At 65.6% G+C, this 25,442-nt stretch overlaps 1 protein-coding gene across 3 annotated transcripts; it reads left to right on the top strand.

The window, feature by feature from the left end:
* The first annotated feature begins 214 nt into the window (after positions 1–214).
* Positions 215–24,678, top strand: SYNGR1 (synaptogyrin 1). 3 transcript variants are annotated; one of them, XM_062202824.1, is made up of 4 exons: positions 215–363; positions 16,897–17,134; positions 17,948–18,093; positions 21,504–24,678. In XM_062202824.1, the coding sequence occupies exons 1-4, from the start codon at positions 265–267 to the stop codon at positions 21,657–21,659; spliced, it is 639 nt and encodes a 212-aa protein (XP_062058808.1). In that variant the 5' UTR covers positions 215–264; the 3' UTR covers positions 21,660–24,678. The 3 variants fall into 3 exon arrangements, with proteins under 3 accessions (XP_062058808.1, XP_062058807.1, XP_062058809.1); XM_062202823.1 differs by having other exon boundaries at positions 21,438–24,678; XM_062202825.1 differs by lacking the exon at positions 21,504–24,678 and adding an exon at positions 19,238–19,479.
* The last annotated feature ends 764 nt before the right edge of the window (positions 24,679–25,442 follow it).

Below are 25,442 nucleotides of genomic sequence, written 5' to 3'. Positions count from 1 at the left end.
CTCGGACACCGCTGCCCACCCCGTCCCCCCTCCCGCACTTGGCGAAGAGGTCACCGCGCCGGCGACGGGCGCGCCCCCGCGGGAGATGGCGCGCGCCGCCCCGCCCCCCGCCCGCCGCCCGCCGCCCGCGAGCCGCGCACGCCGCCCGCTCGCGGGAGCCCGGGGCCGCGCCGGCCGCGCGCAGGGGAGGGGGCGGGGGCGCCGCGCACGCGCACGGGCCGGCGGCGCGCGCCGAGCGGGGGGGCGCCGCGCGGTGCAGCCACGATGGAAGGGGGTGCGTACGGAGCGGGCAAGGCCGGGGGCGCCTTCGACCCCTACACCCTGGCCCGGCAGCCGCACACCATCCTGCGCGTCGTGTCGTGGGTAAGGCCGAGCCGGGCGGCGCCGCCAGGCCGGGGCTGGAGGTGTGGGCCAGGGCGGCGCGCCGGGACCGACCCCGACCCCATCCGGGCCCGCAGCTGCCGTGACCGCGCGGCCCGCGCCCCCGGCTTTCTCCCGCCGGGGTGCGGGCAGGGGGCCCGGCGCCCGCGGGGGTCGCCGCTGTTCCCGGAGGATCTCGCCCCCCCCCCCGTTCCTGTTCGCCGCCCCCTCCCCCGTCGCCGTGACCTCCAGGCCGCGGCTATGCAGCCCGGGCGCACCAGCGACCGAGCGGGACGCAGCCTGGGTCTCGGGTGGCCTCTTTGGGGGGTGGGTCGGGGCGTGGGCCCCCTCGCGGAGGCGCCCGCCGTGCCTGTCGCGGACGTTGGAGGGCGAGAGGCCCGGGGCCGGGGTGTTGCTGGGCAGGGACGGTGGGCAGCGCTGAGTCTGGAGCGGGTACCCCCCCCCCCACGACTGCCTTTCCTTAGCGGCGTGACCTTGGGCTGGGAGCCACCCAAGGCGGGGAGCGTCCCCGCCTCTCTCGTGCCTCAGTTTCCCGAGTTACAGAGAGGGGTTGAGGCCCCGCCTGGGCTGTGACATTTCACGGATCCGGAACACCCCCATACACCTGGGCGCCCAGGGGGTCTCTGGGAGACAGGCCCCTCCCCACGGTGGAGAGCGGAGAGAGGCGGGCAGCGGGCAGAGGCCCCAGCGCGATGAGGGGAGGGTGGCGCAGAGCAGGAGCACACGGGGGGGGGGGGGGGGAGGTTCCCTGCGGGAAGGGGGGTGCCTGGGGCGGGCTGGCAGGGCTCAGGCACCCTGGCTGGGGGGTCTTTGCTCTGTTGGTCTGAGGCCGGTTCCTGGTGAGCACCCTCCTCTCCAGCTGTTAGGGGCTGGGGGCTGCGGTGGCTCCCAAACCCTTTATCTCCAAACCTTCAAACGTGGTCTTGGGGCCACAGGAAGAAGGGGGAGCTCTCTGAGGGCGGGGGGAGGCGGCGCTCCTCGCTGTTTGTCGTAGTGTCCCCTGTGCCCTCAGAGGGCTTGGTGAGGGCTTGGGGCACTGGCCTCGCCCTCTGGGCCAGTGTGCAGCTCCCTGGTGTTGGGAGGGGCGTGGGCGTTTTGTCAGCCTGGGTCGTAGGGCGCTTTATTGAGTGTGCTGGCCCGAGGGAAGGCGGCATGACTCAGACACATCCCTTGTGCACGGGAGCCCACGGTCCCTGCTGGGGGGTGAGCCAGGAGCCCCCAGGCAGGGGCCGCGAGAGCCTGGAGCGGGGTCTTCCTGCTGTGTGCAGTCCCCCGAGCTTCAGGGAAAAGGCAATGACTAATGAGGCTGGCGGGTGGGCAGGGCGAGCACCTGTGCCCTGCACGGAGAAAGGGACAGTGGCTCCAGACGGTGCCCACGCGTGCAGGGCCACCTGGCTGGCTCCCCTAACACCCGGGCCACGTGCTGGCTGGGGGCTATTGGCCGTGGGACCCAGGCCTCCCTGACCCAAGGCACAGTGCTTCCCCTAGGGCAGGGAGGAGGGTGGAATCCTGGGACTTTGGGGTCAGGAAGGACACGGGGGTCACACCCACACATGGCCTCCAGCCCTGCCTGTGCAGCTGGGCGCAGGTGTTGTCTGCCTGTGTGGGAGCAGAGGCCTCCACACGCAGAGCCTTCGTGATCACTGAAGGGCTGGAAGGTAGAAAACCCTGCAGGTGACGGCTGCGCGGTAGCCCCACTGCTTCACGCCGGAAATGGAACGAGCGTGAGATGTTGTGTGTTTTACCGCAATAGGAAAAACCAGCGGGGAAGCCGTGGGGGCACCGCCGCTTAGGGAGGCTGTCGGCGGTCCGGGGCTGTGTCTCCTGGCCTTCTGGAAGACTCTAGGGCGCTGAGACGGGACATGCTTGGGAGCGTGGATGCGGTGGGGCTGGCCCTCGGCCCGCGTGCTCCCGGGGCACACGGCAGGGTCTGGGTGGCGGTGGCTTCCTCCTGGGGGTCCTGCGGTCTGAGCTGTTGCACCAGGGTGGCCAATACGTCCTCTTGCTGGACCCTCCCAGGCTTTAGCCCTGAAAGTCCTGTATCCCGGGAGCCTTCAGCCCCAGACAGACTGAGAAATCATCACCCGGGACTCCCGAGACCCCTGCCGCGGCCCTGAGGGGTGCTGCCTGTGAGTCGGTAGAAATTGCCAAAGACAGGTCTTTGGAAGCCGCAGGGGCTCAGCAAACCCCAGGGTTCCTCTGGCCCAGCTCGGCTGAAGCGGGGCCTCCCCTACCTGAGGCTGGCTCAGTTCAGCTCAGCTGCTGCTCTGCCCCCAGCCACGGCCCCCCACCCCCACCCCCCGGAGCAGCATGGACCCAAGCAGCTTGGAGCTGCTGCCCCTGACCTGGGCTGTGGGGGACCAGGAAATGGGCGGCCACTCCACTGCTGTGGGCAGCACTGTGCACCCCCAGCCCTGGTGCCTCGGTGCCCTCATCTGAGTGAGGGGGCGGGGCTTGGCCCCGGGGGCAGAGGGATGGCACTCCCGGTGCTGGGGTGGATGGCGTTGGGCCGTGGGCGGGCGCTTATCTGGGACTCACAGCCTGGTGCGGTGCCGGGAGGTGCGACGGCGTGTCTGATGCTCTGTTTAGGCAGAAGGAAGACAACAGAAGCTCCTGTTGCCGTTTTCAGGGGCGATGTGTTCAGGGTCCTGTCTGCTCCTGCTTTACAGATGACACAGGTGAGCCCCAGTCTGGGCGCCGACTGCACCGGCTGTGGGCCTGGGGCTGTCCGAGCCGCCCTGGGATCCGGTCCACAGGGTGCCACGTGCGCTGGTCCCTCCCCCCCCAGCGTGGCATCTGGGTCTGGGTTCCAGTGGCACCAAGGGGTAGCTTTATAGCCCTAGTTTGTTTGTTTTAAGATTTATTTATTTATCTATTCATTTGAAAGGCAGAGTTACAGAGAGGCAGAGGCAGAGAGAGAGAGAGAGGTCTTCCATCTGCTGGTTCACTCCCCAATTGGCCACAACGGTTGGAGCTGCGTTGATCCAAAACCAGGAGGCAGGAGCTTCTTCCGGGTCTCCAACGCGGGTACAGGGGTCCAAGGACTTGGACCATCTTCTACTGCCCTCCCAGGCCACAGCAGAGAGCTGGATAGGAAGTGGAGCAGCTGGGGTTTGAACTGGCACCCATGTGGGATGCTGGCACTGCAGGCAGCGGCTTTACCTGCTACACCACAGCACCGGCCCCATACAGCCCCAGTTTTATCAGCCCCCCCCATCACCCCCAGTGAACTCCGAGGGAAAACGCCAGGTTTGCTTCGCAAAGGCAGTAGCTTCAAGATGAGACCCCGGGGTTAAGCTGCCACCTGACACAGGAGTCCCACATGAGCACCGGTTCCAGTCCCAGCTGCTGCACTTCCGATCCAGCTCCCTGCTGATGCACCGGGAGAGCGGTGGGAGATGGTCCAAGTCCTTGGGTCCCTGCACCCACGTGGGAGACCAGGATGGAGCTCCCGGCTCCTGGCTTCAGCCTGGCCCAGCCCTGGCCGTTGCAGCCATTTGCGGAGTGAACCAGTAGATAGAAGATCTATCTCTGTCTCTCCCTCTCTTTTTGTAACTGCCAATCAGATAAACAAATATCTTAAAAAAAAAAAAAAAAAAAAGACAACCCCCCTCATCACCTTTCAGCCGTGTTGAGCCTGCTGCAGCAGCCGGGAAGGGGTTCAGGGTGGAGACAGAATCTCTGGCCGGCTCTGGTGTTTGCTGCTTGCTTCTGCGCACGCAGCAAGTCCCCTTGCTCGGTGCCAGCCAGCCTGTGTCCCGCCTGGCGCAGTGAGAACAGGACTGAGTTGGCGAGCACCATCCAGGATGCTTGGGCTGCTGCAGGAAAGAAGTGCAGAGCCTGGCAGATTCCTCTGCCTGGAGGGGCATGGAGGGCTTCCAGGGGGAGGTGGCCCCTCCTGAGCTGAGTTCTGATGAAGAAGTGGGGAGGGGCATTCCAGGGGGCAGGAGCGGCCTGAGCCAGTACCTAGAGGCAGGTGCTGGGAATGGTGGCGAGCGGTTGGTGGCATAGAGGCCCGAGGTATGAGCAGGTGCTGGGGATGGTGGCGAGCGGTCGGTGGCATAGAGGCCCGAGGTGTGAGCAGGTGCTGGGGATGGTGGCGAGCAGTCGGTGGCACAGGGGTGGGGGTGAGAGTGACAGGTTGGGAGGCTGGAGGGACAGGTGGGGGCTGCCCTGGGGGGGCCTTGGATGAAGGACTCACAGGCCAGACTTGCTGGAGCCCAGCGGGAAGCCAGGAAGAAGCTTCTGGGCAGGAGAGAGTGACTGGAAAGCTCGCCTGGCTGGGAGGGGGCTCGGGCGGGGGTCCCGGGCGGCAGTGCAGAGGCCGCTCTCTGGGACCTCTTCCTGTCACTTCCTGGGGGCACAGAGTTGTGGCTGTCGACTTAGCACCTGTCCCTGCCAGGCGCGGGCTCCCCGGCCGCTGTGTCCCTGCAGACCCTGCGTGTCCCTGTCTGGGGGCTGGCATATTAGTGCTGGGGGGGGAGGGTGTGAGACCTGGCCAAGCTGGCCCCACCCTGGGCCTTGGCATTGAGAGTACGCCTACCATGTGGGCCCTCAGTGGCCTTATCTGTGGCATGGGCATGCAGAGCGTGGGTCCTGGGAGGCGTGGAAGGTTTGTGAAAATGCACTTCGGGGGGGCCCGCCATACGCCTGTGGGGTGGGCGAGCTCCTCGCAGGAGAGGCGACCTGGAGTTCCCGGCAGCTCGGCCACGTGGGGCGTCCCTCCTGACCTGCGTGTGTGCGGGGTTCAGCAAACCAGAGCCTGGGGAGGAGGGGAGCCGCGGAGGAAGAGCCGGCGGCGGAGGCCGGGCGGGAGAGGGAGAGGCAGATGGCAGGGCGGTTGGAGGGAGCCACGCTTGGCACCCAGACCGGAAGAACCAGCTGCCCGGGGCGGGAGGGGAGGCAGAGCAGGGCATGGGGAAGCGCCTGACGCGTCCTGCACCCCCCGCCCCCAGCCCGGACTGGCTGTGTGGCTGGCGTGAGATGCAGGTGCCCTCTGGGCGTCAGCTTCGCCATCTGTCAAGTGGGACAAGGGTGCTTAGGTTGGACTGCTGGGTCCTGACCTTTCCTGCTCAAGGCGCCCCACGCCTGCGTCCGGCGGACCCTGGCTTGGGCACTTGGGGATCGGTTGGTCCTGGAGTAGGGGATGTCCACAGCTCCGGCCCCAGGGCTCCTGGGGGGCCTATGGCCAGGGGCTGGGTGCTGGGGGCTGGGGCCCCAGGGCCACGTAAGTGATCAGAGCAGGGAGATTGGAGCCTGGCACGGCGGTGAGGTCCATGTTGCTCCCGGGCCTTCTCTCCCAGGAATGGGGTCCTGCTCAGCTCCCCTCTGAGAGTAGCAGGTACCAGGCGGAGGGGACTTCGAGGGGGAAGGGTGGCCGTTCGGCTGGGACGGCCCTGAGCTGTTGGACCCGGGCTGCAGTCAGGTCAGAGCCCAACAGGCTGGGGCTCGAGGAACTCCGATCTGGCGGGGGGACGGGGGACTGGCCTGGGTCCCTGACGCTCAGCACCATCTGTGAGTGGGGCTGTCACCTGGCCGCCGCGGGCTGCTTCCCCAGCTTGGTTCTCACCCTCCCTCTGCTGCGCCTGGAGGTGGCAGGGTCCTCCTGGCTCCAGAAGCCACTTCCAGACCTTCCGTCCCAGCTTTGAGCCTCGCGTCCACACGGGGCCGCCCACCTGCCTTCATTCCGGACCAGCTTGGGCGCTCCACCTGCTCCCTCAAGGCGCCCAGCTGGCTGTGCACCTGTGCTGCCGGGGAGGCTCCTACCTCTGTCCTGGTCACTGCCCTCCTCACACCTGCCCACCCTCCCAGTCTCGCCCCCCCGCCCCTCCCCCCGCCCCCCGCTGCCAGCCAACCCGCAGCGGCTGCCGCTCCCTAATCCCGGTCTCGTGCCGACTCCTCCCCACCCCTCCTGGCCTTCCAGCTGTCCCTGGAACACCCCGAGTCTGGCAGTCCTCGGGCCTGGGACCTCTGAGCCCTCAACCCTGCCCTGGGGCTGGCCCTCTGCACTCGGACTCCCCGTGCCCATGGCCCCAGTGCTGGCCTTCTCGCCAGCCCTGGCCTCCTTTCACCTGCCCCACCCTCCTCCACGTGCCCTTCGGCCTGGCCGCAGCCTCTGGGTGCTGCCTGTCACCTGCCCCCCCCCCGCCCCCACCCGGCCCAGGCTGTGCCTTCCCTAGTCCCGTCCCTGGGAGCCGCCCAGGCCTTCCCCTGCGCCCCTGCAGGCTCTGCCCCTCTCCTAATGGAGCTCTTGGCCGCCTTGGGCGCTCGGTGGGGAGCCGGCTCCTGTTGAACACACAGTGTGTCTGCAGGAGCCTGGTGGGGGGAGGCGGGGCAGAGAGGCCCACCATGCTGCCTCCGAGGTGAGCTGTGACCCCAGCGGGGGGACGCCATTAGGGCTTGGGGACAGAGGTGATGGGGCATCGAGAGGCGTGGCCTGCAGTCAGCCAGGCAGAAACCGGGGAAGGAACTCCAGGCAGAGGGAGCTGTGGGGGCCAGGCGGTCAGAAGTGGCTGCCGCTGCTGCTGGGCCATGAGCTTGGAGGCCTGGGGCTGTGTCGGTGACGTCCCTGTCACATCCACAGTGTGCGGACAGGGCCTGGCGTCCCACAGGGCACCCCCGGGTGTGTGGGTGAGGTGGAAACGGCCCTCTCTGCCCGCCTCCTGCCACCCACTGTCCCCATTCGGGTTTTGCACCCAGCCCGCAAGGCCCAAGTCACGTATCCTCTCCCCCTTGAAGCCTCCTTGGATTTCCCCCCCCCCCCCCAGCTTGCGCCATGTGCCTGGCAGTGAGGACTTGCGAATGGGCCTTCCATGGCCTCCCATCTTCCTCCTCCAGGGCGTGAGGCGGGGCCTGGGCCTTGGTCTTCTCCCTGGAGACCTGTAGGGTCGGCCATGGCTGCCAGCCCGGCCGAGGAAGAGCGCGCAGTGCTGGTTGGTGGGCCCTGCCTTTCTTACAGCCGAGGGCCTCACAGCCCCAGCTGCCCCATCTGTAAAATGGGCACTGCAGTGCCCGCGTCCCAGGCCCCGCCTGCAGAGGGCCAGGCCATGCCGGTGTCCGCAGCCCTCTCCCCTCCCTGCCCCTGCCAGTCACGTCAGCCTCCTCTGGCCTGGGCATCCTCCTCTCTGTTGTGGCTCCAGGCCCCCGCAGGGGAGGCAGCCACTGGAGGGTGTCAGTGGGGACCATGTGGGGTGCAAGGGGAGCTGCAGATCACCTTGGGGGGCCAGGGCTGCCGGCACAGGCCCTGCCCAGCAGAGCTCTGGCTTGGGGACAGCTTGTGGGGAGATTACTGCCTGATCCCCGCGGGGCGGGGCAGGGAGGGGAGCAGGGGCCCCTCGGCGCGGCTGCGGCTCTGAGCCAGCTGCCCAGGCGCCTCTCACAGCCACGCACTGGCGTCGCCGTGATGCTCACATGACCTGGGTGGGCCTGACGCTGCCCGGAGCACAGCCGCCTCATTCTCTGCCCAGGCCTGTGCAGGCCCAGGCCGACCTGAGGCGGCAGGGTTCAGCCTCCTCATTAGGGAGTGAGCCGCCCGTGGGCAGGGGTGTGCAGGCAGAGGGGCAAGCCAGGACGCCGCGTGCGCTCTGCTGTCAAACGCTGTTCCCCTCCCTCGAAGCCTTTCCCGACCCTCTCTTGGGTCTTGGGGAGGACACACTCTGGGCAGCTGAACCAATAAAGGGAAGGAGTTTAGTGATGTTGTCAAGGTGAATGGGGCATTGGGAGGGCTTTAGGTCTGTGGGTGTGGTCTGGAGGGCTTCCCAGCGGAGGTGTCCTTTACACTGAGATGTGGATGCTAAGAAGGATCCAGATGTGGGTAGACAGCGGAGAAACCTAGGCCTCCCGCGCAGAGGGGGGAGGCTTGTGCCAAGGCCCTGGGGCAGGAGTGAGCATGAGAGGCAGCCGGGAGTCTAGGGGTTGCATGGGGCGGGAGGGCATCTGTCCAAAGGCTCCAAGTAGAGGCTCAGGTTTAGAGATGAGCAGACAGTGGGGGAATAGTGCATGGGTGTGGGGGGACCATGTGGGGGACACGGAATGATTTGAGAGTTATTCAGGCGGTAGAAGCAGTAGGCCCGACTGTCCACGGGGGTTGGGGATGAACCCACGACTGGTTCCTGGGGTGCGGATAAGGGGGCCTGAGGTCGTGGATGCCTGGGCAAGGCTGGAGGAGAAGCCGCGGCCCACACAGGGACCCCGGAGCTGTCCTTTATCCTCAGCCTGGGGAGGAACCGGGACGGCTGCCTGGAGGAGGCCCAGGGTGAGAGCCAGGGTCCATGGCTTGGGAGCAGGTTCCTGCAGGGCCGGATGGGCGGTGCCATTTGGAGCCAGGAGGGCAGGGGTGCCGCGGGCCTCAGTTTCTCAAAGGAAGGCCGGCGTTCTGTGCGGCTGTGTGAAGCCAGGCCACTGGGAACCCCCTCTCCCCCCACCCCCGGGCCACGGGGACCTGCACCGCCCCCACCCCGCAGCCTGGGACTGCTTGGCGCTGCTCGGTCTCGGGCAGGGTCCGGGTCCCGGATCTGCACTTGGCTGCGCGGAGAGCTCCCGTTCCGGAAGGGGCTGGGGCGGGTGGGGTCCTCAGAGCCTGGGGGTCTTCTTCAGAGGGCGTGGCTGAGGCTTGACAGGTGCTCTCTGTCAGCCCAGGGCGCCGAGGAGGCTGGGGGCCGCCTGGGTCCCGCCGAGGAGACAGGAGTGTGTGGGGGCCGGGGACAGCGGCCGGGGGTCTGCACAGCCCCGCAGGGTATCGGACGGTGAGGCTCTGCTCCCGCCCCACAGCTGGGAAGGCGGGGAGGGCAGGGGCAGGATTCCCAGGCAGCGTCCAGTGGCTGTAGTGGGCAGGGGCCGGGTCACAGGTGTCCCTGTGCCTGCGCCTCGGATCCCGCTGGCCCAAGGTGCTGAAACTCCAAGACTGCAGGATTCCTTCCTGTTTTTTTTTTTTTTTTTCCAAGTTTGACACAGATCTGCACCAAGCGCCATCTGGGATCTGTTTTTAAAAAGACCCAGGATTAGATTCAAAGGAGGGTGGGGGCAAATCCAGGCGGTCTGGCCCGTCTACCTTGGTGCTGCTTTTAGCGTTTTTCTTGGCTCAAGGCGGGGGCTCTCCGGTGCCCACTGCGCCCAGCGGCCCTGCGGGTCCTGGCCCCACCGCCGTCCTCTGACCTCCTGGTTTCCAGGTGCCTGGTGGGGCCCCGCAGGCTGGCTCCCTCCCGCCGCCGTGGCAGCCTAGGGTTTCACCGCGGTCTAATTTCCAGTCTCCAGTGGCTCCTGCGGCTGCCTCGTGTGTTTCTTGCTGCCTGGCACAGGGCACCAACTGTCCATTCAGAGGCTCGGGTTCAAGTCCTGACTCCACCCCCAGCCTGGCGGGTCCCAGATGCACCTGCAGAGCGCGTGTCCAGTGTGCGCAGTAGGTCCTGAGCGATCTCCTTCCTCACACCCGGCCATGGAAACCTGAGGCCCCATCCTGCCCATCGGGGGCTCCCACTCGGGGCGGGACACGGCCGCTCCGGGAGGAGTGAAACCCTCAGTGCAGAGCCCCTCCCTCGGTGAGGTATGCAGACTGACGAGCTGTCCCAGCCTCAGTTTCCCTGTCTGTGGAACCCCCACGTCTGCAGGGGAGGTGGCATCCTCAGGTGTGTGCCTCGGGCCACAGTGGCCCTGAAGTCGCCCTGACCCCGAAGCCCCCAGAGCTTGGTGAGCCCCCTGCCCTCCTAGGTGTGTCTCCTCACTCAGTCTGCCACCCCTGAGCACAGAGAGCTTATTGCACCCCAGGGCCTTTGCACTGGAGGCTGTCGCCTGAGAGCAGCATCTCCCAGGTACACAGGGCTCAGGTCACTGTCTGCCCAGAGCTGACCTGAGAGGCCGCCCTGGCCACCTGGGCTGCCTCCTCCCGCCCTGCCTGATGCTTCTTGACCCCTGTCGGGACTTCTGGATAGAGCAGGGACCTGGCCTCTCTCCACACTCGCTGCTGCTTAGCCTGGGGCCCGAACAGTCCTGGGAGGAGAGTGTGGAAGGAGAACGTGGACGGGTATGTGTGTGTATATGTGTGTGTGTGCAGCGGGTGGTTGGTGGTGGCGGAGGGAAGTGAGGCCCCCGGGGAGGTGGGCGGGCCTTGGCCTGGGGCCCTAGAGCCGGGGTTGTGGTCTGTGTGAAGTGGCCCTTCCTGCTGCAGGCCAGGGACCGATGGGAGGGGGCAGGACAGGTGAGGGGACCGCGACTTCTCCCTGCCCTAAAAGCCTGGGTCCCCACTGCAGCCCACCTCATCCCTGCCCATCCTGCCTACCTCCCGGGCCGGGTTCCCAGGTCACTGTCCCCGCCACCCCGCTTCGGCCTTGGCCCGTCCCCCGGATCTATCCAGGGCTGGCTCCTGCTGTCCCAGCCTTCCTGGCCCCGCCCGCCGTGGGCCATCACTGCCTGACGGCCAGTCCCGCGAGTTCCGTGTCACTCCAGGGCTCTTCAGATGCTGAGCCCGGTCACTTGCTGTCCTGAGTGACCCCATGCCCTGTGCGCCCGAGGTTGAGTGGCTGGGCGGGGATTCTGTCGGCACAGCTCACCCCAGCAGATCCCTGCCCCGCCCAGGGTCACCACGCCCTGTGCCCGCCGGCCGCCCCACCCCTCCTCCCAGGGTGTTTTGATCTTGTGGCTCCCTCTCTTGGGGACGCAGCGTCTCTGGCTCCTCTGGGCTCCCTGCTTCTCCCCCGGGGCCCAGTCCTAATGGGGCCTTCTCTGCAGTCTGGGAGGCCCTGACTTCCGCCCTCCACTTCCCCTGCCACCTCCGGCCTCTGGCGGAACTGTCCCTGCAGAGGTGGGCTCCCTTCCGGCCCCCTGGGGGTGGGGTCTGCAGGCCTGCTGCCTTCGGGTGTGATCCCTTCCTCCTGGGAGGCAGGCTTGCCCCGAGGGAGGGCCAGTCTGAGGCTCAGAGAGGTGAAGTCACTGGCCTGAGGCCACACAGCAGGCCTCAGATTTGAATCCAGCACGGACTCCCCCGAGTCTCCGCCTCTGGTCAGGGCCTTTCTGGTCTGCTGGGCTGAAGTCCTGGCGCCACCCAGCACTGGTTCTTCCTGTTTCTTCTTTCTCTTTCTGTTCTGTTCTTTTGTTTGTTTAAGCTCTACTTATTTACTTGACAGGCAGACTGACAGAGAAAGAGGGAGAGGCACAGAGAGAGGTCGTCCATCTGCTGGTTCACCCCCAGATGTCTGCGACAGTGGGGGCCGGGCCAGGCTGAAGCCTGGAGCCGGGAACCCGCTCTGGGTCTGTGCATGGGTGGCAGGGGCCCAGTCTTCTGCTGCTTTCCCGGCGCAGGGGCAGGGAGCGGGGCTGGGAGCGCCACTGGGGTGGGGGCTGGCGTGCAGGTGCGGCTGTGTGGTGCAGGCCTCAGAGTCTCAGCCTGGCAGCTCTGGTGGGAGCCTGGGACTTGCAACGCCACCTCCAAGATGGCAATGCCTAGGGGCCGAATGGCAGTGCCTGGGTTTGTGCAGGCAGCCGGCTCCTCAGGGTCGCATCTCTGCCTCAGGAGCCCCTGTGGAAATGCTGTGGGATCCTGGCTGCCTGCCGCTCCTCCCCTTGTGCTCCTGAGCTCTCCTTGGGACCTGGGTCCTGCTGCCTGGCCCAGTCGCCCTGCAGGCTCCTTTCTCCCAGGGCGGGGATCAGCTGGCCTCTGCTGCTGACAGTGGCGACAGCCGTGTCCCCTTCTGTCCAGTGGGGCCCTCCCAGCGTCCTGGGGGCGGTGAGGAGGCAGGGCTGGGCTGGGCAGAGCCGAGGGCCCAGGTGCCCCATGTGGCCTGAAGGGTCCAGCTGGGTGGCTTCCCGGATGGGTGCCGGCTGTCTGGGGGCTGGCGGTCATGTGCCCACGCTGAAGCCGCATGGCCACGGACGCCTTTGTTTCAGATTGTGGCCAAATTTATCTAACATACAGATAACCATTTTATTTTATTTTATTTATTTATTTTATTTTATTTTTTTGACAGGCAGAGTGGACAGTAGAGAGAGACAGAGAGAAAGGTCTTCCTTTTTGCCGTTGGTTCACCCTCCAATGGCCGCCGCGGTAGCGCGCTGTGGCCGGCGCACCGCGCTGTTCCGATGGCAGGAGCCAGGTGCTTCTCCTGGTCTCCCATGGGGTGCAGGGCCCAAGTACTTGGGCCATCCTCCACTGCACTCCCTGGCCACAGCAGAGAGCTGGCCTGGAAGAGGGGCAACCGGGACAGGATCGGTGTCCCGACCGGGACTAGAACCTGGTGTGCCGGCGCCGCAAGGCGGAGGATTAGCCTAGTGAGCTGCGGCGCCGGCTTTTATTTTATATTTTTAAAAGCTTTATTTATTTGAAAGGCAGAGTTAGAGAGAGGGGGGAGAGTTAGAGAGAGAGAGAGAGGGAGAGAGAGGGAGAGAGGGAGAGAGGGAGAGATTCTTCTATCTGTTGGTTCACTCTCTAAGTGACTGCAACAGCCAGTATTGGACCAGGATAAGCCAGGAGCCTGGAACTCCATCCGGGTCTCCCACGTGGGTGCAGGGGTCCAAGCGCTTGGGCCGTCCTCCGATGCCTTCCCATGCGCCTTAGCAGGGATCTGGATCAGAAGTGGAGCAGCCGGGACTTGAATCTGCGCTCATATGGGGATGCTGGTGTCACAGGTGGCTGTTGAACCTGCTGCACCGTAATGTGGGCGCCCAGGTAACCATTGTAAGGCGAGTCGTTCGGCAACGTTTGGTGTATTCGCAGTGCCTTGTAACCTTGGCCTCACCGCATCTACAACGCCCTGTGCCCAGGAGGTAGCCCGTGGCCCTGCCGTTCCTCCCTCCCCTGCCGCGGATGGAGCACAGCAGAGGAGCCATGGCACAGGGGAGTCACGGCACAGAGCAGCCACGGCACAGGGGAGCCACGGCACAGAGCAGCCACGGCACAGGGCAGCCATGGCACAGGGCAGCCATGGCACAGGGCAGCCACAGCACAGGGGAGCCACGGCACAGGGCAGCCATGGCACAGGGGAGCCATGGCACAGAGCAGCCACGGCACAGGGGAGCCATGGCACAGAGCAGCCACGGCACAGGGGAGTCACGGCACAGAGCAGCCCCGGCACAGGGCAGCCATAGCACAGGGCAGCCACGGCACAGGGCAGTCATGGCACAGAGCAGCCACGGCACAGGGCAGCCACGGCACAGAGCAGCCACGGCACAGGGGAGCCACGGCACAGGGCAGCCATGGCACAGGGCAGCCACGGCACAGGGGAGCCACGGCACAGAGGAGCCATGGCACAGAGCAGCCACAGCACAGGGGAGCCACGGCACAGGGCAGCCATGGCACAGGGCAGCCATAGCACAGGGCAGCCATGGCACAGAGCAGCCACGGCACAGGGGAGCCACAGCACAGGGCAGCCATGGCACAGGGCAGCCACGGCACAGGGCAGCCATGGCACAGAGCAGCCACGGCACAGGGGAGCCATGGCACAGGGCAGCCATGGCACAGGGGAGCCACGGCACAGGGCAGCCCCGGCACAGGGCAGCTCCGTGTCCGCTTCTTCTCTCACTTGCTCTCGAGGTCACCCACCTCATGGCTCGCGTCAGTGCTTCTGCCCTCTCTGTGGCTGAAAAATCCACTGCGTGGACGCGCCACCATTTCTTTTCTTTTTTATTTGAGAGGCAGAGGTGGAGAGAGAGAGAGCACGCTCCTATCTGTGGATCACTCCCCAAATGCCCACAAAGGCGAGGGCTGAGCCAGGCTGCCCTCCGCGCAGGGCGCCCACGGGGGTGGCAGGTAGCCAGCGAGCCGAGCCAGCACTGCTGCCCCCAGGGTCCGCATCCGCAGGAAGCTGGACCAGGAGCCGGGGGTAGGAATGGAGCCCAGGCCCTCCGCTCTGGGGTGTGAGGGTCTGAGCCGGCACCGTGACCCGTTCCCGCCCACCAGGCCAGGCACCTGCCCCCGACAGGAGCTCCTCCCCCGCTCTTGGTGGTGCACACTCAGGTCAGATTCCTTCTTAACACTCAGAGGTGGGCCCGCACTGCGGCTCACTAGGCTAATCCTCCGCCTGCGGCGCCAGCACACCGGGTTCTAGTCCTGGTCAGGGCGCCGGATTCTGTCCCGGTTGCCCCTCTTCCAGGCCAGCTCTCTGCTGTGGCCAGGGAGTGCAGTGGAGGATGGCCCAAGTGCTTGGGCCCTGCACCCCATGGGAGACCAGGAGAAGCACCTGGCTCCTGGCTTCGGATCATCGTGGTGTGCCGGCCGCAGCGGCCATTGGAGAGTGAACCAATGGAAAAGGAAGACCTGTCTCTCTGTCTCTCTCTCTCACCGTCCACTCTGCCTGTCAAAAAAAAATTTTTTTTAAATAAAAAAAAAACACTGTCCAGATGTCAGTTCCCAGCTGCCTTTGAGGAAAGCTGTCTGAGTCAGCCCTCCCATCTTGTACGTCTATCATGACTGCATGACGTGAAGCTGTCTCGAAAAGTTGATTGAAAATGTGTACCATGGGGCCAGCACCGTGGTGCAGCGGGTTAATGCCCTGGCCTGACGCGCCGGCATCCCATATGAGCGCCGGTTCTAGTCCCGCTGCTCCACTTCCGATCCAGCTCTCTGCTGTGGTCTGGGAAAGCAGTGGAAGATGGCCCAAGTCCTTTGGCCCCTGCACCTGCGTGGGAGACCTGGAAGAAGCTCCTGGCTCCTGGCTTTGGATCAGCGCAGCCCGGCCATTGTGGCCAGTTGGGGAGTGAACCATCGGATGGAAGACCTCTCTCTCTCTCTCTCTCTCTCTCTCTCTCTGCCTCTCCTCTCTCTGTGTAACTCTGACTTTCAAATAAATAAATAAATCTTAAAATGTGTACTATGAAAAAACAATGCAGGGGGCTGCAGTGTGGCACAGTGGGTTAATCCTCCACCTACAGTACTGGCATCCCATATCAGCGCCAGTTTGAGTCCTGGCTGCTCCACTTCGGATCCAGCTCTCTGCTATGGCCTGGGAAAGCAGTAGAAGATGGCCCAAGTGCTTGGGCCCCTGCACCCACATGAAAGACCTGGGTGGAAGCTCCTGGCTTCAGCCTGGCACAGTCTTGGCCATTGCAGCCATCTGGGGAGTGAACCAGCGTATGGAAGACCTCTCTCTCTCTTTTTCTCTCCTTCTCTGTCTCCTCTCTCAGACTCTGCCTTTCAAATAAGTATTTTAAAAAATGTGCAGGTTTCAGAAGTATCTGCACCCAGACATCTTCCACTTCTGTTTTCCATGGACTTTCCAAGCCCCCTTGTCTGTCCTCATCATAAAACCCTGTGTAGACATGGAACACCATATGGCCGAGGGGCAGCATTAAGGAGGCCCCTCCCAGCCACCCCTCCCCCATGGGATCCCAGCCCATCTTGGGCGTGCGCGGGGGAGGGGTGCGTCTGGCTCCTTCCTAGTGCGAGGAGTCCGTGCTGCAGGAGAAGCAGGAAGGGAGAAGTGGAAGTGGCCCGGAACCCCCTGCCCTCCTGGCTCCCGCCTCGCTCCGGCCGGCCTCGGCCTGCAGCTCCCCACAGGTCGAGCTTGCCCCACCCCCCATGTCCACTGGGACTCCCAGGCGCCAGCTGTCACTCTTGTCACATCACTCTTGTGACATCGCGCCTATTGGGAGCAAGTCACCCGGTCTTCCTCATGCTCACGTGGTGGCAGGGGAGGTGAGTGGCACGGGGGCCGGCACAGGGCGCCCCTGCCTGTTCTGCCCCGCGCTGATGTGTCGGTTAGCTACCACTGCGGAACCAGCTGTGCGCACACTTGGGCCGGAAAACCACCAGCCTTTGTTCTCCCCCGGTTCTCGGGCCCAGAGGCGGCTGAGGCAGCTGGGTGCCCTCTGCCTGGGCTGCAGGGACGGCTCAGCCGGGGCTGCGACCTCCCCGGGCTCCATCGCCAGCTCACTCCCTTGGGCTTGGCAGGATTCGGTCTGGGCTGCATGGGCTGAGGGCCCAGCTCCCTGCTGGCTATTGGCCAGAGCCTTCCCTCGGTCCCTCTGCACAGGACTGGACGGCTCCTGGCTCCCAGCATGGTGGCTGGCTTCCACAGGAGTGTGCAGGGAGAGGGACGAGACAGGGAGCCAGATGGACTGTGCCGTCCGTCACTTCTGTATTTTGTCTGTCGGAAGCAGATCACTGGGTCCAGCCAGGCTCGAGGGCAGGAGGCTACACGGAGGCACGGTCCCTGGGGGTCAGCTGGCTGCCTGCCTGGCCTAGGTGAACCCGCCACAAGTGGGGGGCACTCGGCATGGCACAGGCGTCCCGGTACACAGCTGGTCTTTGGCTACTGCTGCATCGCTCCATGCGCAAGGCCTGAGACCCCAGACCCTCCCAGGGCTCTGCAGACATGGGCAGGGAGAATGCTGGCATCGAAACGTGGACATGGGCGGGTTCCAAGCCCAGGAGGGCCCATGGCCACGTGTGTGGGGTGCCAGTCCAGCCCTGGGGGTCCGAGTGGGGCCGCAGCGGTAGGCAGAGCGACCTCGGTGCCTGCAGCCCAGGAAGGAAGCCGTCCCGGTGAGCTGGGCAGGGCGCCGCCCCAGCCTCCGCCCCTCCCCCCGCAGGTGTTCTCCATCGTGGTGTTCGGCGCCATCGTGAACGAGGGCTACCTCAACAGCCCGTCGGAGGGCGAGGAGTTCTGCATCTACAACCACAACGCCAGCGCCTGCAGCTACGGCGTGGCCGTGGGCGTGCTCGCCTTCCTCACCTGCCTGCTCTACCTGGCCCTCGACGTGTATTTCCCGCAGATCAGCAGCGTCAAGGACCGCAAGAAAGCCGTCCTGTCCGACATCGGCGTCTCGGGTGAGCCGGCGGGCGGTGCGGCGCGGGGAGGGGCCCTGCAGACCCGGGGCTGGTGGGACCAGGACTCCAGACAGCCAGGTTGTTCAGGCCCTGCCGCGGAGGGTGGGGCTGGAGCTGCCCTGGTCCAGCGGCTTCTTGCAGGCACCCCCGCCTGGGAGGAGCCTCCTGAGCCTTAAGCAAGGGGCCCCTGGGAGCGCAGCCTCCCTCTCCTGGTGGCACGGCAGCACTGTCACCTTGCCCTGCAGAAGTGGCCTCAGGCAGAGGCCCCCTGGCCCCCGGCCCCTTGGTTCCTGGAATCTGATTGGTGGACGCTTAGGCAGGGGTCAGAGCCACAGAACCACTGGCCCAGGAAGAGTGAGAAGGATGGTTCCCAAACTTCCACAGGGCCCTGGGCAGGGGGCCAGGCTGCAGGCTGCCACCCCTCGGCGCACAGGGCAGCTCTGAGCTCCCAAACCGCCACCGAACTTGGGGGCAGCAAGTGCACAGGAAGCCGAGGCCCTTGGCCCAGCCCTGGCCTGTCACTCCCTGCCCACGGCTCTGGAAGTCTGGGGGGAGGGGCGGGGTCGTGCTCCCTGGGGCCCAGAAACTGGTGTCCGGCAGAGGGCAGCGAAGTGCTGGCCTGAGCTGACTGCCCTTTCTCTGTCTCTCCTTCCTCCTCGCTGGCCACTGGGACCTGCCCCGCCCCGTCCCTGCGCTCCCTGTGGTCCCGTCCCTCCCCCCACCTGTGCCCTTCGGGACGGGTGAGTGCATGACCCCTGCTCCTCGGTTTCCCCACTTCCTCCCTGCCCGCTCCCCCTGCCCTGGGCACCCCAGCCTTCTGGGCCTTCCTCTGGTTCGTGGGCTTCTGCTTCTTGGCCAACCAGTGGCAGGTCTCCAAGCCCAAGGACAACCCGCTGAACGAAGGGACTGATGCCGCCAGGGCCGCCATCGCCTTCTCCTTCTTCTCCATCTTCACTTGGGTGAGTCCGGCCGCCGTGGAGCCCGCCCTGGGTCCCAGCCCTGGACTGCGTCTGCCCCCACAGGCCGGGCTGCACCTCCTGGAGCCCTGGACCCGGCGCTCACAGCAGCGCCTCCCAGCCACAGCGCCCTTTGGCTTGCTTTGGCCAAAGCAGCCTTCCTGGGGGTCGGGCCCAGCCCCCGCCCCCTGAGTGGGGGGCTGGGAAGGAGCCCGCCTGGGTGTCTCTCACTCCTGCCTCCCTCTGGCCTCCATGTTCTCATCTGGAAAATGAGGGGATTGGGTATGGGGTTGGGTGGGGGCTGCCACAGACTCAGGTGTTCACAGGCAGGGCCCGTCCGTCGGTGCTGAGTGGCAGGGGACAGGTGTGTGCCCCCCGAAGGAGCACCCTCCGCCTGGGGGCTCCCGAAGCGGGGTTCACGGTAAACGCGTGCGGCGCGGTCCTGGGCCGCCCCGGGGGCCGAGAGCTTTCCTCGCGGGCCCTCGCCAGGGGTCTCAAGGGCCCTGGTCGACGCCTCTGCTGCCCCTCAGCTCCTGATCTGTGCCGCAGAGGTCCCGGCCGCCTCAGCCCGGCCCCGGGCGGCTGCCTCACTTCCCGCGCTGGGCGGGTGCTGTGCCTTTCCCGTCTACACTGCTGGGAGCCGAGCTCGCTGGGGCCCTGGTGGGCCGGCCATGGCCGCTCCGGCCCTCAAGGAGGGGCACAAGAACCAAGCGGCCCCAGAGACGATGCCCAGGGATGGGGACCACACCCCTCAGTCCAGGCGCTTGGAAGCCGCAAGCTCGGAGCGGAGTTGGGGCGGGGCTCGCAGGGGAGGGCGGGGCTCGGCGCCCGGGGGCGGGGCTCGCAGGGGAGGGCGGGGCTCGGCGTACAGGAGGCGGGGCTCGCAGGGGAGGGGAGGGGCTCAGTGCGCGGGGGAGGGGCGAGGTTCGGTGTACGGGGGCTCTGTGGGGGGGGGGCTCGCAGGGGCGGGGCTCGTTGCGCAGGGGCAGGCTCGCAGGAGTGGTATGGGAGGGACGGGGTGGGGTGGGGCGCAGCACCCCGCGCTCCCGGAGCGGATCCGAAGCCGCGGCCCCTGAAGCCAGCCTCCCCGCGCACACCTCTGCCCTTCCCGGCCTTCCCACCGGCTCTTCCTGCTCTCTCCCGGCAGAGCCTGAGCGCAGCCCTGGCCGTGCGGAGATTCAAGGACCTTAGCTTCCAGGAGGAGTACAGCACGCTGTTCCCCGCCTCGGCGCAGCCCTAGCGGCCGCCCGCGGAGCGGGGAGCTCGGGCACAGCTGCCGCCTCCGCCGGCCATGCCCAGGGCCCGGGCCCGGGCCGGCTCACTCACTCACTCGGTGCCTCTGTTCATCCTTGGTTTGTGCTCATCCCTTCAGTAAACATTTATTGAGCAGCCGTTCTGTGCCCAGTGGTGAATCGGGTCCCTGGTCCCAGGAGTCCACATCCTGGGAGGGGGAGACCGGTCCATCGCCACCTCCCCCGGCCGGACCCTCAGGCGCTGTCAGAGTGGGAGGTGGCTCCACTTGGGACCGCCAGGAGCTGTCCATGGCTGCGGGGTGAAGGGTGGCCTTCCCGGCCCCGCAGAGGCTGGCTGCCGAGGGGGGCCTGGCCGCGACATTGGTGGACACCTGGTCCAGCCCTGCTCTCTGTGCTGTGTGACCAGGGAGAACTCCTGTACCTCTCTGAGCCTCCGTCCCCTCCCTAGACTGAGAGGTGACCGTGGCCCGGCCTCGCAGGCCATTGTGCAAATGAATCCAAAGCCAGCTGGGCACCAGGATGCTCAATAAGTGTGAGCTCTGTGTTCACTCTTTCATTAATTCATCCATCATTCATTCATTCCCGCTCTCCAGGGCCCCAGGGGTGCCTCCATATTCTCGCCTTTGGAGGTGACTCTGCTGTGACTCTGGCCCACCCAGCCCTGCTCTGCATTGGCGGAAGAGGCCGTGGGCGTGAACAGGCCCCCAGCGCGGTGCCCCGACCCCCGGGGCAGAGCGAGCTTCCCGGCGCTGGAGGCAGACAAGTGCAGGTGGCCTCCCCTCGGCCTCCCAGTGCACGGGGGACTCAGGCCCCTCAAAGCAGGTCCTGACATGGGGCAGGAGCTGACCACAGAGATGTCTCGGTGCCCTTGGCCAGAGTCCTCTTCCTGGAAGGGTCCGAGCCGGGAGCCAGCCTGGACGGTGCAGCCAGAGAGCCCTGGGCGAGCCAGGCCTGCAGCCCTCGCTCCTGGTGCTGCTGTCCTGTGTCCCCCAAGTGCACTCCTGGGCTTGTGAGCGGCCCAGAGGAGCCCCGGAGAGCCCCTCGCTCCCCCTATGTCATCAGGTTCCAGATCTGAGCCCCCAGCAGCCAGGACCTCCAGCCCACACGGCGGGCAAACCCCGGAGACCCCTCCCCTCAACTCCACAATCCAGCTTCCCAGGCTCCAGCCCTGTGCTTCCAACAGCCACTCTCTGAGAAGTGCTGCCCCTCAGTGGGCACAGATCAGAAGTTCGTGCCTGGGCCTGGGCTTCTAGAACTTTCCGGAATGGGATACCATCATGCCTCCCTGCCTCTTCCCTGGGTGGCCCTTTGTGGCTCCTGGCTGACGTGGTGCCGTCACAAGGAAGAAGAGGGGGCACCCTGGCCTGGGAAGGGGCAGGGTCCCCATGTTTGGGGCTGGGTGTGGCCACCCACTCTGCCTTGGGCCCCGCCTCCTTCTCTCAGACTCAGTCTTCCCAGCCCAGAAATGGGGCCATGGAGTGAGCAGACTCCCAGGATGGACAGGCTCTTCACCACTAGCCTCTGAGCTGCGCTTGTTCCTTGGCCTCGTGTGCCCAGTGTTGTCCATGACAGCAGCATGACCGGGTTCCGGGAAGACAGGGCCCCGGGGTCTGGAAGGCCGACAGGTGCCAAGGCTCTGTCAAGTCACGCAGCCCTGAAACTCGTTCACTCTGTGGACTCCATCTCCACTGGAAACCCCAAGCGACAGGGGTTTACGCTAGGTCCAGCCTGGGGCCCTGCTCCGGGGCTGGCACAGTGGCTACGTAGGTCTGTGGTGATGCAAACCTCTTCCAGCTCCACCATTCAGTTCACCGTCCTCATGGTCCATTCTGGCAGCTAGAGCCCCAGGCCTCACATCTGCATTCCATCACATTCCAGGCTCAGATCAGAGGGTGGGACAGAGAACCGTGGAAGTGCCCTGTTGGCTAAAACACAGTTACCCTCCAAGATTTCATGTTCCTTTGGGGTGTGGGACCCTTAACCCTCTGTTGCCCATGTCCCGTGAACTAACCACCACTAACCCAGTGCTCTTGTCTGTCTCTCCCCTAACCGTGCCCTCCCTCCTGTCCTTGTCCCCCGCCGGCCCGTGCCCAGGCGGGCCAGGCCGTGCTGGCCTTCCAGCGGTACCAGATTGGCGCCGACTCGGCCCTCTTCTCCCAGGACTACATGGACCCCAGCCAGGACTCCAGCATGCCTTACGCACCCTACGTGGAGCCCAGCAGCGGGCCGGACCCCGTCGGCATGGGCGGCACCTACCAGCAGCCGGCCAACACCTTCGACGCCGAGCCCCCGGGCTACCAGTCGCAGGGCTACTGAGCCGCAGTGACCGCCCGCCCCCGCCTGTCCCTGCCCTGCCCTCTCCCGCCACACCCGCTCCCCCCCAGCTGCCCCGCCCAGCACCTCCGCGGGGGTGGTCAGCATCGGGGGTGTCTGCGTGTGTGTATGTGCCAGTGTGCTGGAGGGTAGGCGTCCAGCGGGGGCCTGGGGGCCGGGGGACTCGCATCCACGCATTGTGTCATCAAGCTTTCGTGGAGCGCCCACCTTGTCAGGCCCGGGCTTGATGGTGGTAGAAGAGGCAGGAGAGACCCTAGGAAAGGCAGGGTGAGGCGGGGACACCATGGGGCTCACTGCCGGAGCCCTCCCGACTCACGGCGGGCCTGCTGGGAACATCGGGGCTACCTCCACCTGGTGGCTGGGGAAGCAGACCCCAGGAGGTCACGGTCACTCGCCCAGGGGCCCCAGGCCCAGCACCTGCCTTCCTGCCCCTGGAGTGCCACCACTGAGCGTTGCTGTCTCCTGGGTGGTCTTGGGGCCCTTGGCCAGTGAGACTCCTGACTGCTGCGGGCTGTAGGAGGGCTGTGTCTCAGCGCTCCCCCAGGACCCCCAGGGACAGCCACGTCTTCGGCCCTCTTGTCCACATCCCTGCCAGCCTCCCCCTGAGCTTGGCTCAGCCCTGCCGCCTGCTTCCCGACGTACAGCCTCTGCTCTAAGCGTCCCGCCTCTTGTGACCGCCCAAAGGACCGGTCCTTGTCCCTGCCTCTAGGCGGGCTGAGTCCTCCCCCAGGGCTGGTGGACGGGGGCCTGGTTGGGGGTGAAGGGGACTGGCCCAAGGTGCCGGTGAGTGAGCGGCAACCTTGGGCCGCTATTGGGCTATTGGCCTGGCTGCCCAGCGGGTGCCCGAGTCCCTGCCCTTGCTTCTGGTCCAGGACACTGTCATTGCTCCGTGCATCTGAGGTCAGCCGCGAGCTGTCCCTGGCCTTCCAGAAAGCGTGCGAGGGGCCAGCCCCCGTGGGGGCTGACAGAGAAGACGGCTTTGCCAGCTGCAGGCACGGGGGGCGCTGCCCCCAGGTGACACAGGCGGGAGCCTGGTGCACAGTGGGCTCGGGGAAGACCCCAGGCCATAGGGGAGAGGCTAGCAGGTGACCCCCAAAGGTGCAACAAGGGCTGTGGGACCTGCGGGGCCATGGTCCCTTCCTGGTGGGGCAGGAGGGGTTCTTGGCTGCACAAGGCACACGGGATGGGGGAGGGGCATGGGGTGTTGCTGGGGGCCATCCTGTCTGTGCCCAGCGTCCACCAGTCCCTCCAGGAGTAGAGCAGGGGCAATGGCCCTGTCTGCTGGGACCCCAGAGAGGCGGCAGGTGTGCGGGGGATGCCGAGGGCGTGCATGGCCCCTGCCCTCAACAGAGCTTCCTAGCGTCAGGGGAGGCCAGCATGAAGCAGGCAGCCGTGCCGAGTGCGTCACACAGAGCTGACGAGGGCTCTGCAGAGTCTGTGGAGGACGGGTAGTATGGAAAAGCTGCATGGATTCTGATTTTTTTAAACCCAAACTTGTCCTTCGATTCCATTTTCCCATGCACTTTGTGAAGTTCCCGAGTGTGGGTGCCGGGCACGCCCGAGACTCCCCTGAGGAGGGGCCCTGTGGGTGGGCAGCCTTGGAGGCAAGGAGAAGGAGCTCTCTAGGCAGAGCAGTGGCACCATTGCCCCAGTTAGCAGTGAGCACAGTGAGCTGGCCGCGGGGCACGGATCCGCACTCGGGTCTGCTCAGCAGGTCCCCCCAAGGGACAGCCAGGCGTTGGCGATGGCCGCTGGGGGAGGAGCAGCTCGGGTGTGGGTTCCGTGCTGGCTGAGCAGGGGGAGCTGTAGCAGACCAGTGTGAGTGGTGGGGGTGGAAGTGTTTGTGCCCCCTGCCCACCAAAAGCCTCCCCTGCTGATGGAGCCTGGCAGCCCCGGGGCGCTGCCCATCTGTTTCTCCCCAGGCTCGGGGGCAGGGGCCGGTTGAGCTTTGACCAGTGGTTATTGCAGGCTCTCCCTTGACCCCAATCTGGGAAAGTTTACCCGACCCCTGCCAATCACGGCGGGGGTGGGTGGGGTGGGGGGCTGTGGTCCCACCTCGGACGGCCATGGGAAGAAGATGAGAGAGGGACAGGGCTCCTGACCCCACTGCTGTGAGGCTAGTGGTGAACCAGTGGCTAAGGACAGCCTCGTGGGCTCCGCGTCTCCCTTGCTCCCAAGCCTTTGCTTGGACGAGGGCTGTCTGCGGCCTGGCTGCTGAATTCCAGCACCCTCCTCCCATGAAGCACAAGAGAGGGCCCAGGAGACTTGGGGTCCCCTTGCAGCCAGTGGAGTCTGTGGCAGGAAGACAGTGAGTTGAAGGTTCAGCACATCAGGGAGTCCCGGAGCTGGGTCTGGTCCTGCCTGGTGGCTCCTGCCAACCCCAGGGGTGCAAGGGGTGCGAACATTGAGGGGCATGTCCCCAAGGGACCAGCCCTGAGACCTCCCCCCCACACTCCATTCTTCCCTGGTGATTCTTGGTCTTTAAAGACTCAACGGGTTGGGGGGGGGTCCTAGGTTTTCCCCATGTAACCAAGAGCCAACCCCTGGGAGCCCCCCCAGCCTTGACAGCAAATCCCTCTGATTCTCTAAGGAGCACGAAGAGGAAGTGCCCCTCCCAAGAGTGCATGGGCAGGTGGACTGGTCAGCTGCCCACCAGCGCTGCCCGGACCTGACGCTCCCTGCTCCCCAGTGCCCACAGCCCTTGTCTGGGTGCCCTGGCCCCTCCCGCAGCGTAACTGCCTGTGTATAGTACAAATATATATATTTTCTATATATAAGATGTATAATATAAGGCTCCACAAATATATCTGTGTGTGTGTGTGCGGTGAAGGGCGGCCCCACCCAGGGCCCCTACTGTAGCCCCTCCCCTCCGCCACCTGGTTAAGGCTCTCAAGAGTGGACCCAGTGGTCCCGGCCCCCTCCTTTATGACGTCCATCCATGTGTGGTGAACAAGTGAAGGTGGTGACTTCTGGTGACATAGTAATAAAGTGAAGACTCAGAACCCACCGCGGGCTGCGCGGGTGTCACGGCGTTGCTCTGTTCCTCCCAAGGGTTGCTCGGGTACATCCTTTTAAAAAGCAAAATCCTTATAGGCGAAGCCAAAGGCTGGCCCCTCACGTGTGCCTGGGTGTGTATACACAGCTTTCCCCGCCCTGGTCCCATCCCCAGCCCCCAGAGGTGACCAAGAGGAGAAGCTTGGCCTCGCTCCTCCCGGGTCACCCCCACGCACTGACAGATGCGTGAGTTTCCTGGATGCTGATTCCGAAGTTGGCCATGAACTGGCTACTTACCCAGAACCCACTGTCCAGGCGGCCGGAGTAGGAGGCCAACACGGAACAAGGCAGATGGTCACTGCCTCCAAGGGCTGGCCATCTGGTGGGGGAGCTGGACATTAAATAGGCAAAGGTAGAGACTGTGGGGAGTGCCGGGTGGGGTCAGAGAGAGTGGCCAGCACCAGCGGCGAGTCCTAGCGTGCAGAACTGGACCGAGCAGGGCCCGGAGGCAGGCACCAAGTCGCACAGAGAGAAGGCACAGGCGGCAGACAAGCAGGTCCCCACCGCGCAGGGCCCGGAGGCCTCGCCCAGCGTGGCTCGACGCCACCGCGAGCCGCTTCCCAGCGTCCGGCCAGGAAGGTCACCGGGATACATCTGAAGGAGGGGCCGATCAGGGAGTACTGGACTGCGCAGGAAGGCGACGACTCCTCGTTGGAAGCTCCGCCCTGGATGGGCAGGCGGTGCTCCTGAGCAGGTTCCTCCCTATGGAGG

Source organism: Lepus europaeus, chromosome 10, assembly GCF_033115175.1.
Source record: "Lepus europaeus isolate LE1 chromosome 10, mLepTim1.pri, whole genome shotgun sequence".
NCBI lineage: Eukaryota > Metazoa > Chordata > Mammalia > Lagomorpha > Leporidae > Lepus > Lepus europaeus.
Note: the sequence above shows the minus strand (reverse complement) of the source record. Positions and strands in the feature narration are given on the sequence as shown.

Excerpts from the sequence above, each read along its gene's own strand:
- SYNGR1 (XM_062202823.1), top strand. The coding sequence starts at position 265 with ATGGAAGGGGGTGCGTACGGAGCGGGCAAGGCCGGGGGCGCCTTCGAC. Across the intron at positions 364-16,896 it reads TCCTGCGCGTCGTGTCGTGG|GTGTTCTCCATCGTGGTGTT; the intron begins GTAAGGCCGAGC and ends CTCCCCCCGCAG. Across the intron at positions 18,094-21,437 it reads TCTTCTCCATCTTCACTTGG|GCGGGCCAGGCCGTGCTGGC; the intron begins GTGAGTCCGGCC and ends GCCCGTGCCCAG.